At 37.0% G+C, this 13,230-nt stretch overlaps 1 protein-coding gene across 1 annotated transcript in view; it reads left to right on the top strand.

Moving 5' to 3' along the window:
- The window catches only part of SLC26A8 (solute carrier family 26 member 8), a 166,274-nt gene that overhangs the window by 36,020 nt on the left and 117,024 nt on the right, over positions 1–13,230 (top strand). The window contains exons 4-5 of the mRNA XM_044003389.1: positions 5,926–6,042; positions 7,006–7,187. Coding sequence (XP_043859324.1) covers positions 5,926–6,042; positions 7,006–7,187 — 299 coding nt within the window. The remainder of the gene's footprint in view (positions 1–5,925; positions 6,043–7,005; positions 7,188–13,230) is intronic.

Below are 13,230 nucleotides of genomic sequence, written 5' to 3'. Positions count from 1 at the left end.
CAGCCAAAAGTCTACAGATTAGGGTCCAGTTAGTTAAAAATATTTTTACAGTATAGACATCTACCTGTAGTAATTCTCAGACTGCATTCCCTTCAGTAGCTAGTAGCATTTCCCTTGAATGGTGAATTACTGATTTAATTACATTTCAAACAATCCTACCTGAAGTCAAACTCAGAATAATATTCACAGTCCCACAAGTTTTAACCTTAAATAACAAAATTTCAGTGATTACAGTACGGGGTAGGACAGTTACCTTTATTTTCATAATCACAAATCATCATAAAATCACTTTTATACTCTTGACCAAACTTGTGAGTTCTCCCTTAGCTTCTCAGAGAACTAAGACAACATTTTTTAGGGCTAGGGTACTATTGGTAACTGTCATATATGTGTGCATGTGTGTGTGTGTGTGCATGAACATAAATTTAAATATGCATAATATATGTATATATTTTATATATAATTTATATACATATATAACATATATACGTTAACATCAATTTAAATTACATGGTGAAGTTTCTCATAAACAAAATTCTAAGGTTAAAATATACTTCTTTATAAATGAACTAGAATCAAGAAGGCTTACTAATTGCTTTCTACATGTTCTTTCATCAGATCAATAGGCTTAAATGTCAAATGTTCTAAATGGCTTCTTCCACAAATTAGCAAGTTCTACCCTGTTATTTTTAATCTCAGGGCACTTACCTAGTACACTAAGAAGTTAAGATTTCATGACTCTTAGAGTAGTGTTGTATAATGGTCAGAGATATGAATTGAATCTCTTCTTTGTAATTTCTAGATAGACCTATGATTTTATGGGTGTGGTGAACCTTAAACTATATTGTTATAATTCCAAACTAAAATAAAACTACTATACTCCAGCCTGGGTGTGGGGCTACTTCTTGAAATCTTAAAAGTACTGAAGTGTTGCTCAGTTGCCAATATGTCACAAGACTCCAACATTTTTTCTCAAGCTTAATCACATTAAGCCATTAACAGGGCTGGTAAGATCTTAGGACTCTGTATTTCACAGATGAGGACATCTTAGATCTTTGCTATATCAAATTTAGAGAACATTATTACCATTATCTATAATATTTCTAAATACAATTTTCAAACATTTTTACATCATTCTCTTGACAATTGAATCTATAACCCAAGACAATCCAGATTAAAAGAGAACTTTTCTAACAATAGTTCTAATACAATGATTTGCTATATTTATGTTAGACACTGCATCCCTAACAGGAGTACTTCTGACAGTTCATGGCATTCAAACTGTTGGCCAGTTTTAGTTCCATAATGGGTGGTCTATTAATGGCTAAGGGAAAAATTGTACGTGCTCAGGGCTGTTGGTGCTTTTGTTTATACAAGTGAATTCTTCCTGAGAAGACACCAGGTTCCCCTATTGACCCTTGCTTTCTATGACTGAGTTCACAGTGCCGTACTCCCAGGGCATAGGTATAGTTGTCAATAGATTGAGTCCTTTGTCCAAAGCCCTAGTTTATGAGTTAATGGAAGAGCCTCTCTCTCATCTCTCTTATAAATAATTTATAGATAATGAAGTGGGGATCACAAGACAGATATCCAGACATTAAACACTGTTGATGAAGCTTCAAGATGACATTAGTGCATACATCTGCATGTGCACACATGCACACACACACACACACATGCAGACAGACATAAACATGAAATCCCTTTTCAGGCCAATTTTGGGACATATATCTTAGGCTGATTTTGCTCTATATATTTTGGTTATCCCCTCTTTTTCTTAAATGGGAAGTATGTATCCCTCCTGGCTTAAACACTGAGATGCCCCTTGAAGAAAAAAAGAATTCTTCTAAGTTTAAGATGCCCTTCCTTGGCATGAGCCAGGGACTCCCTTAGAGAAAATAAATTTTCTAAGGTTTAAGACTTATCTGAAAGGGTATTAATCCCTCTCATCATAAGCCAAGAGCTCCCCTTAAAGAAGGAAAATATTTCTCAAGGATTTAAAGATCTTAAGGGAATTTCTCAGGCTTTATATTATTATTGCCAATTGCCAAACAGCTTCACTAAATACAGAAAGCACATCAAGACACACGAGCAAATTGGAATTCTCTACCAATATGGGCTTACCTTAACATGGAAAGGCTGGGACTGGGGTGGGGAGGAGCTATCAGGTCTCTGGTGCAATCCTCTACAGAGATATCCTCCTGGTGAAAATGCCACCTGAACACTCTAGAAGGACCCCCTCCCCATCAAAGTGGTTACTCGGGGAGCCAGCCTCCCATCCCCAATCCCTTCATGGTTACCAACTTATCACAATTGAAATTAAGGTAAACTTAGAGACAAGGTTCCAAGCATGATCAATTTTTATTAGTTAGGGCAGCAATTACCAATAAATTGGGTCAATGGCCTCTCTCAATGACAAAAGACCTTGAGTGAGGATTGACTGGGTCTTTTATAACAATTAGCAAGATGACAGAGGAAAATCTCAAGCAATTTAGGTGTGTCTTCTTCTGATTGGCTGTTGATAACAGTCAAAATCGGGATTACATCATTTAGACCTCCCCTTATGAAACTCCCTTAACTACAGTCAAGACATGTGCTTGGAGTCACAAGAAAAAGGTTCCCAGGCAATGGGAACAGTCTTCAGACAACGGGAATTCCTACAATAGTTTAAATTGATGAGAGGTGACCTTTTAGGTTAACCAAGTTTCTCTGGAAAGTGGGTGATGGGTGGGGTTACAAAAGTAAAGGTAACTATATGACAAAAGCTTGACCTTTAGGCAGATTTCTCTGGGCTATGGATGATGGATGAAGTTTACAAGGGGAAGGAACTAAGAAAAGGAATATTAAATCTAACTTGAATATAACTTAACAAGAGAATTAAAATTAATTTTCAACTTTACAGTCTATCAGAGCTTTAATTTTCTTACTGTAAAATGGAGATAATAGTATTTATGATATCTACCTCACAATGTTGTCATGAGGAAAGAACTTTGTAAACCTTAAAGTGCTAATAAATACTCATTTTCATTATTATTAAGCTAGTTTATGATTTTGTTTTTCTGTTTCTAGTATTCTGCCATTTTATCCTCCCTTAAAATCATTATTTTTCATCATTTGCTTTGCTTATATTCCCCATGTATATTTTTAGACTATTGAATTTCATTTTCATTTTGTCCTGAAGCTTTTTAGTCACACCCAGTTTTAGCATTTCTCCTTGTGACCATTTTTTTTTGCTATTATAGCTTCTTTAATTTTTTAAGTGTATACTATCCATTTTGTTGTGCACTAAGAAAATTTTAGCTTTGTTTCTAGTGTTACTCTTGGCATTCTTTCTGCATATATGTTTTCCACTATTTTTGGCTCCATTTCTTTGAACCTATTTGGTTTTATGAGTTGAAAAAATGTCCATGTAGAAACATTTCCTATAGATATTGAAGTCTTTCAGATGCTGCTATTTATGGATGATGCTTTGCTGACTCCAGGAAGCCCCAAAGAGCTATAGGACTTCTTTAGTTAAGTGAATGAGAAAAAGAGATTATACTAACAATTTTTAGAGCAAAATAGAGGTTGATGAATGCCTATTGCATTAAGTATGAAAAGCATAGGATGCAGTCCATGGGGCTATTCTGTTAGTACAGCAGACTTGGAATGGTCCAATAATGCACAATGAATTGGACCAAAAATTGATGAAGACAACAAAGGTGAGGCAGATTACCCATAGTTGTGTAGTATTTTTGGCAAACCCAAGATGTTCCCCAACACTGGTGATTTTAATGCCAATATTCTTCTAAATGATGCTATATAACTGTGAATTATTGAATACCATATAATCTCTAATGGATTAAATTCACACATAAACGATAGTGCAAGTACATGGTTGATGTGAGAAGGCTGTAGCATATTATCAATATAACTTTTGCACAAGAAGTGGTTCAAAAGGTATCATTTAGTAAATCTAAGGTTGGAAAAGAATGTTGTCTGGTCATTTAGCAAAAGTGAAGGTGAATAGTCCAATTACTGCACTGGTATCCATGTAATATTAAAAGATCTAAGGGAAGTCCTTTATCATGTTGGATGAATCCTCTGTGAAGGATTCCTGAAAGGACATAGACAAAAATAATTTAGAATGAGAAGGCTTTGGATGAGTTGCAGTCTGTACCACTGATGAGATAACAAACCCATTGAGTCTTGGAGTATTTTTTAAAATTTTTTTTCATTATATTATAATTTCTTTTTAGTGTTTTTTTAAATGCCCAAAGACATGGTGCTAAATTTCTAAGTAAACCCTAGCTAGTTTTCCCTACACTGGGGACAGGAATAAGGTGACCACACATTTAGTTTTAATCATCACAATGTCAAACATATTTCCACATTAGTCATTTTGTGAAAGAAGAATCAGAACAAAAGGGAAAACCACAAGGAAGAAAAAAACAAAACCAAAAAAAAAAAAGTGAAAATAGTATGCTTTGATCTGCATTCAGAATCCATAGCTCTTTTTCTGAATGTGGAGAACATTTTCCATCATGAGTTTTTTGAATTTTTTGTGATTTAAAATTTTTATTTTGAGCCTTTCTCATAATTTGCTCCTTTGGGGTTGCATTTCTTTTCTTTTCTTTTCTTTTCTTTTCTTTTCTTTTCTTTTCTTTTCTTTTCTTTTCTTTTTTTGCAGGGCAATGAGTGTAAAAAAAAATTTAACTATAACTACTAATCTGAAAAACATAACTGTAAGCTATATGAAAAATTATAGCTATAGCTGAAAAATTATAACAGGCTCATAAGTCCCATCTGGGGTGCCATTCAATGTAAAAATTATATTATTAACTGGGCCTTAATCTATGAACTCCTGGCTGGCTGGCTATGCCGCCCAGGCCCTGGGTTTTCATCCACACTGCTTAGCCTGGGTCCAAGGCCCCTGCAGCTGAAACGGAGGGGGAGGGGCGGCTCGAGGCTAATTTTAGTGTATATATAAGTATGAGGGTTAAATAACTTGCCCAGGGTCACACAACTATTGGGTAGCATTTCTTTTCTTTTTTTAACCATAAAATTATTTTATTTTATTATTTTCTTATTTTATTTCTTATTATTATTTTCTTCTTATTATTTCTTATTTTAATTATTTTCTTATTTTCTAGTTACATGTAGAGATAGTTTTCAACATTTGTTTTTATAAGATTTCTAGTTCCAAATTTTTCTCCCTCCCTCCCCTACATCCCCCCTCCCCAAGACAGCAAGCAATCTGATATAGGTTATATATGTACAATCACATTAAACATATTTCTACATTAGTCACGCTATGAAAGAAGAATCAGAACAAGAGGGAAAAAAAACCTCAAAAAAGAAAAACAAAAAAGTAGAAATAGTATGGTATGATCGGCATTCAGATTCCACAGTTCTTTTTTCTGGATTTGGGGAGCATCTTCCATCCTGAGTCTTGGGTAGCATTTCTATCGCTACTTTGGAGAGGGTATTGAGGACGTTGACTTCTTTGTGACCTGTCACTGCCATCATTCTGTTGAATCCAGGATGGTCAAGAGGTCACATTGGAGATTATATTCTTCAGAACTCAGGATACTCACGAAATGTTAGTTCTAATGAAGAACAAATTGGGCTTCCTAAACTAGACTAGGTCAAAAATTCTGATATAGTCCTGTGGTAATGGAATTACGTGTTTACTTAATGTCTGTTGTTTATGTATGACTTAACACTTTTTAGGCAAGAGAGAAGGTGCCAGGATTATAGAAGGAGCTGGGACTCAAGGGTCTAATAAAAATGGCAATTAATGGAATGATTTTAGGTTTTATGAAGTCCCTAGGCTTTATACAGTGTCACTGTTATGTTACAATACTGTACGTAGTTTCACATAAAGTTAATTTTTAGAAATCAGCAACATTTTGTCACTTAAACCTTTGTATTTGTACCTTTCAGGTTTAATACTTGCTGTACTAATAAGGATGCTGATCCCACCCCTCAATATTTCTTGTTCTTCTTTCTGTTGCTCAATGATCTATATCATTTTTGGAACGTCTCATCATGTGTCTATTGGTGAGTTCAGGGGTAGGGGAAAGGGAACTTTAAATGAAGAAGCCTATTGGACTGTATGTTTCTCTCTTTAAAATGGAATGATTAAGACAGGAATATGTACCCACAAAGAAAAAAAGCAAATATATATATCTTGTATAGATTGAATGTGCATATTTACTTTTGCTGTAATGTTTTGCCTTCGGTTTCTTAATATACAAGTGTAAAGGCAAGTTTTACATTTGCTCAGATGTTTTACTTGGGCTACATGGTTAAAAGAACTATTTTTTGGTGGGGGAGGGGAGAAAGCACAATCTGATTTGCTCTCCTGAAACATATAGAAATTAACAGTCGTATGAAGAGATATTTCCATTCATTAATTTAGTCTTTTTTTGTTTGGTTTTTGTTTGTTTGTTTGTTTGTTTTTTGGTGTGAGGCAATTGGGGTTAAGTGACTTTCCCAGGGCCACACAGCTAGTATTAAGTGTCTGAGGCCGGATTTGAACTCAGGTCCTCCTGCGCCACCTAGCTGCCCCCATTAATTTAGTCTTAATGGTTTATGTAGGCCACAGGTTCACAAAGCTAATATGATTTGCTCTGTATCTAGATCTTTTCATCACCCCCTTTCATTCTCATTTCCCCAAAGAATAGGTACAATGGCTGAGATATCTATCTGTCTTTCTACACACACACACACACACACACACACACACACACACACATATACACACCCCTTTGGGTTTATTGGACCACCAGAATATGGCTCCTGGGAAACAGCTATAGTATATATGAAAACAACACTTTTCTCTTACCTCTTTTACCTCTTACTCTCAATCTTGAAATTAAAACCTGCTAGCTAACTAAAAGAACTTTTTCAGATTATAGTCACTGGTTTTTTATTCTGTTTTTAATGCTTCTCAGTCTGCCTGTGTCTATAGATAATGGGACAAATTCACCTTCTAGCCTAACCATTCTGTTTATCTCACAGGAAACTTCTTCCTTGTGAGTGCATTGATGGCGAATGTCCTAAACAAAATAATGTTCAATTCTGGTCACCTCCTGATGGGAACTTTTGTCAAGGGTGACTTTGAAGATCCAGCCTTCTCCGTGGATTATGAGAAGGCCCTCAGTGTTATGCAGGCTGTAACCTTTCTGACTGGGATGATTCAGGTATTTGTGTCCTGTGTTCCCTATACCTCCTCAAGGAGAAACTAAGGAAACTATCCTTTGCTATAGTTACTCTTTTTATGCATATGCAGCGTGCAATGTTTTCTGAAACTCCAGTGATTTCTTTCTGAGTAGACTTACATTTCTCAGCCCTCTGTTGCCAATTCAGTTCTATATAAGAACACTCTGTTGGGATTTGGGGGATAGGAGGATAATACAATTTATCTATCTATCTATCTACCTGTCTATCTGTCTGTCTGTCTGTCGGTCTGTTTATTTATTTTTGCAGGCAATGAGGGTTAAGTGACTTGCCCAGGGTCACACAGCTAGTGTCAAGTGTCTGAGGCCACATTTGAACTCAGGTTCTCCTGATTCCAGGGCCAGTGCTTTATCTACTGTGCCACCTAGCTGCCCCCAAGGATGATACAAATTTGAGAGAATATATGATCCCTGACACCCTGAAGCACATATTCAAGGAGGGATATGGCACACACAAAAATAATCACAGTATATGTTAAGTGCCATATGAAGTCTTGGGGAAAAAGTCATTACTGAATGGGATATCAGGGAAGATTTCATGGAGGAGGTGGTTGAACCTTAAATGTTGGGTTGAGGGTAAGGAAGGGTTTTCGAGGAATAAGGAATTGACTGAACATAGGCACATATGTAGCGTGATGTATTTGTGGAGGTCAGTGACTATTATAGTTTGGCTGTAATACAGAGGATATAGAAGGATGAAGGATGAAATAAAACTAAAAATATGGACATTGTCATTTGTGAAAGGATTTTAATACCAGGTTAAAGAGTTTGAGCTTTATTTAGGAGGCAGTTGGAAGCTCTACACAATGATAATTTATTTGACAGGATCTATTAGTGGGGGAGTAAATGGAGGAGGGGGGGAAGATTGGTTGTAGAGCTGTTGTCCAAACAGGGACCAATAAACATAGAGGAAGTATGACATTCTCTATGGAAACTATCCATCCTAAAATTTAGTATGACCTATGTAGAAGTTGTCTTACCCTAGTCCAATTTTTTCAATCTTTTATAATCAAAGAGGGGAACATATAAACATTAGAAAAGAGCACAGAGGGGCAGTCCTCTGAGAATCTATTCATTATTCAATTCCTGGGGAAGGCATTTTGCTTTATCTTGCAGTACTCGAAGACCTGTTATATTTTTGGCTAGGTCTTACGAGAGGTTTGTTTGTTTGTTTTGTTTTGTTTTCTGTTGTAACAAATCCTCCATCAAAAAACCTTAACACTAATAGTCATTTAAAAACTTAAAGCTTATTTGCTTTATTGTCTAAGGTTTCTTTATCAGAGGACCCATCAACCTGCAGGTACATCCAGTCAACTTACCAACTCCTCTAGCTACATTCCTAGTCCTTTCCTGCTCACAGACAGGTTTTTTTCTTCTCTGCAACTCTCTAGCTAGGTTCTAAATGATGTATTATTTTATAAACAGATGCCAAGTTCATCCTTTTGGAACATCTTTAATTAGTGAAATGTAAAAAAATAGACCTGGCACGTAGGGAAAGTGCTTGTGTTGCAGTATGGATCATGGCAGGATTAGCTACTCAAGTTGTGATATCTAGGCAAGGGCACCAGGTGGTGCTCCAAGCCTCATGCTGCAAGTTTTAAGTAACTGCACATATGTGAGCAGATAGTAGCAGTTCTCAGTCCTGAACTATTTTAGTCCTGTGCATTTGTGAATGGGAGCTACCTGGTGTGTCTCCCCAACAAGTTTACTCTTTTAATGCTTACTCAGATTTCTGTCTGAGCACACAACTAATTTCCATCATGGTTCACAACTAGTTTGGTTCATGTTTATTCCCCATTCTTTGGGATCTGGCTCTTTCTCATCCTCAGCATTGACCCCCAATGACTAATCACTCACATATGGATCAGAGTATATTTAATGAAGAGAAATTGAAAGTGCAAGGGCCCAGGGTTAAAATTTTGGAGCAAGGGGGCCACTGCTAGTCAAGATTTTAAATCTCAACTTCCTTTATTGAAGTCTTCTGAACTTTACCTCTCATTGTCACCACAGAAATAAGTGCTTCCAAAAACCTTTTGCCAAATGTTGCTTGGTCTCATAATCCACAGACAGGAGCAAAGGCAAGGGAACAATCATTTCAGTGAGTTCCAGATTTTCCTGTCCTCTCTGGTAGACTAGTCTCCAGGCAGAGAGGTAGGAGAGTAGCATTCTCATTCTATCACCAGCTCAGTGCTATGTAACCAAAGACCATCTTCCCTTTTCGCACTGGCCTCTTTTATTTCCAGCATCATTCAACTTCTCTGGCATCTTGACTCCAAAGCATGGCAAATATCTTTTAAAAATATCCTACTCTCCAGTTAACATTAGAACCTCAGGCAATTGCATTTTTGTTAAATATACAGAAATGCAAGAAATTATGAGGTGGGGGGGGGACTCAAATTTCTCCTGCCTCGGGTTTCATAAACATTTATTGAGGACTGTTGTTTGCAGAGCACTATACTAAATGTTGTGGTGGACACTTCAAAATGAGAAGGCATAGACTGAGTTGTAGTCTGATTGGAAGAGGGATGAGACATACACAAAGTCAGTCAAAAAACCAAAAGTATACAATGGGAATAGTTAATTCTCTGGGTCTCAATTTCTTTATTTCTACCCTTGTACATATTCCTATGTCCATTACTTTTAAGCACTGGGGTAAGTTTTAGGGAAATTCATCCCCAGGTTTCTGTTTGATTTATAATTTCACAACTGTAGCATTTGTTTTTTTTGTAAAATTAAAAAAAAAAGATTTATTAGGAGAGAAACATATGGACAGAGAACAGATCACCTTGGTGATTGTCCCACTGGAATAACGGAAGACATGGTCTTTTGTATCTTTATAAAACAAAAGGGAGGGAAGGGCATTACAAAGAACTGGGAGTGAAATGCAACAGGGAGGGGATTTTGGAATAATGGGGTATCACTAAGATATGTGGTACCCATCCATATCTTGTATATCATCTTGAAGACCTTGATATTGCTTATCAGCATACTAGGGTCATGTCCTGCCACACCTCATACCTGAAGTGGGAGAGAGAGCTGTTTTTCCCTTGGCCTTGGGATCTTTACATTTCTTGGGGTCCCACTACATTCCCATAACATTTCCCCCTCTCCTTATTTCTGGTAGAAAGGGGCAAAGGTCCATCTTCTGTAGCTTCTTCAAGGCTGAAAAATGAGGTGTAGAGATGTCCCTGTCTTTAAGGAGAAAGAGAGTGAAAAGTTTGTTGGGCACAGTCACAGGTCACAGGGACATTGCTGTGGCTTCAGTGAAAGCTTTAATCCTAGAAGCAACTAAAGAAGTGACAATATTACAAATACAAGGTCCATACAGCAAGATGCATGCAATGATCAAAATTCTAGGTATGAAAACAACCATGAAGTCCAGGATGGAGAGCTGGAGAACAATTGTCTGTCAGTGTCTGCCATGATATACATGCAGCAAAGTATTCTGAACCTTGCATACTACACCTTAGGCAGCAAGTAAATAGTCTAAAGCTATCCTATTGTCCATTACTACATTGGCCAAAGAATATAGGGACTCAGAGGTAACTGGTAGCTTTTTGAAGCTATTTGTTGTCAGTTTCATATCCTTAAATAAAAAAGGGAACTCAATCATTCAGTCAAAATGCCTAGAGATTTTAGCAGGAACTCAAAGTCTTGGATATGTTCCCTGTTTAATAATTATTCTTTCAGCCCCTCAAAGGAGGTTTTCATCTTCTAAGAAGATTTCATAAGAAAGGAGCTTCAGAAAGGCAGAAAAGGATTGGTATCATCATGATACCATGATAACTTTTCCACCTCAATCCTTTGAAAAATCACAGGAATATTAAGGTGAAAGGTCTTTGGGGTCAAAAATGTCTTAGTTCTCCACTAATCCATTGTTGGTGGAGCTGTGAACTGATCCAACCATTCTGGAGAGCAATTTGGAATTATGCCCAAAGGGCGATAAAGCTGTGCATACCCTTTGACCCAGCAATACCACTTTTAGGTCTTTTTCCCAAAGAAATCATGGAAAGGGGAAAGGGACCCACATGTACAAAAATATTTATAGCTACTCTTTATGTGGTAGCAAGGAATTGGAAGTCGAGGGGGTGCCCATCAATTGGGGAATGGCTGGACAAGTTGTGGTATATGAATACAATGGAATACTATTGTGCTGTAAGAAATGATGAGCAGGAGGAGTTCAGAGAAACCTGGAGGGTCTTACGTGAGCTGATGATGAGTGAGATGAGCAGAACCAGAAGAACATTGTACACAGTATCATCAACATTGAGTGTTGATCTACTGTGATGGACTATATTCTTCTCACCAATGCAATGGAACAGAAGAGTTCCAGGGAACTCATGATAGAAGAGGATCTCCAAATCCAAGGGGAAAAAAAAAAAAGAACTGTGGAGTATAGATGCTGAATGAACCATACTATTTCTTTTGTTTTTGGTGCTGTTGGTTTTTTTTTCTATTCTGAGGTCTGTTATCATTGCTCTGATTTTTTCTCTTATAACAGGACTAATGCAGAAATAGGATTAATGTTATTATGTGTATATATATATATATGTATATGTATATAGATATATAGATATAACCTATATCAGATTACCTGCTGTCTAGGGGAGGGGGGGAGGGAGGGGAGGGAGGGAGAAAAATCTGAAATTGTAAAGCTTGTATAAACAAAAGTTGAGAACTATCTTTACATGTAACGGAAAAAATAAAATACCTTATATGTAAAAAAAAAAATGTCTTAGTTCTCAACACCAATTTGGTCTCTAGCCCAGATGCATTGCTTACTATCTTGTGATTACAGGCAAGCCACAAAAACTTTCTGGGCCTCCATTTTCACATCTATATAAAGAGAAAGTTGTTCTAGATCAGGGGGTTTTAACCCTTTTTGTGTCCTGTACCCCTTTGGTAGTCTGATAATGTTTTATAAATGCATAAAATAAAATGTGCAAGATTACAAAGGAAACCAATTATATTGAAATTCAGTTATCAAAAAAAATGTAAGTTTATGGAACCTTTGCTCTGTATAATCTTTAAGGTCTTTTCTAGATCATCTCTAAATCCTACAATATATTCATTTTTATGAAGGAGAGATTACTATGTGGAATGAACAAGTTAATTTAAAAAATTTATTAAAGACTTACTACATATAAAGCACTATTCTAAACTCTTAGAATTGAACTAGAAAAGAAATGCAACTCCTATTCTCAAAGAGCTCATAGTCTATGAGAGACAACTCACAGAGGAAATTTCAGCTACAAGGCAGATGGAAAGATCTTAGGGTCCTTAGGGTGCAAGGGCGAAGTACCTTCTTTAATGTCATTTCCACTGGGACACACATATCTATTTCAAATGTTGAATCATTTGACAGAGCCAAGGACTTTTGTGTTAAGAATATTGGTGGAGGGGTAGTGAAAAAGTCTTCAGTACTTGTTGCTACTGAGGAGGCAATTTGCCAGGTTACATCTCTATAGGAGCTGCTGCTGATGGCTTGAGGGGCAGAGCTGGAAGCAGACCTGGTGGCTGGGGTGGGGAGTCTGCTCTTCTCTGGGCCTGGTTTTAGGGTCTTGGGTTGTCTCTATCAGAGACTGAGGGGAAGTGATGGTTGAAGTAGTGATAGTGGTTTGACTTACCTGGCATAGGCCACATCCTGTTTCTTCTCCCTCAGGGTATCTTGCTGCTTTGGCTAGACTGGATTGCCTGCTTTGTAGGTAACAATTGGTCTGTAATGGGTGAAAACTTTTTGGATGATGGCTGCTGGACTAGAAGCAAGGCTAGTGGAGTATGTTGCTATTCCAAGAGTTCTTAGCCTTACATTAAGGGAAAATAATGTATCCTCATAGTGAGGTGGGGATGAAGTGTGGATGAGGTGTGGTAGGCCATCACATAAAGCACAAGCGCCACTCTGTGGTGTGTGAATAAGAAGGTTAATTCTGATAAGGTTACTCCTTGGGAAAAAGGAAGAAGATTTAGCTACTCACTTTTATAAGAAGTACAACTCCAAGGGAGTGGT

Source organism: Dromiciops gliroides, chromosome 4 (genome assembly GCF_019393635.1).
Source record: "Dromiciops gliroides isolate mDroGli1 chromosome 4, mDroGli1.pri, whole genome shotgun sequence".
Taxonomy (NCBI): Eukaryota; Metazoa; Chordata; class Mammalia; order Microbiotheria; family Microbiotheriidae; genus Dromiciops; species Dromiciops gliroides.
The sequence above is the reverse complement of the archived record's forward strand: the minus strand, read 5'-3'. Positions and strand labels throughout refer to the sequence as shown.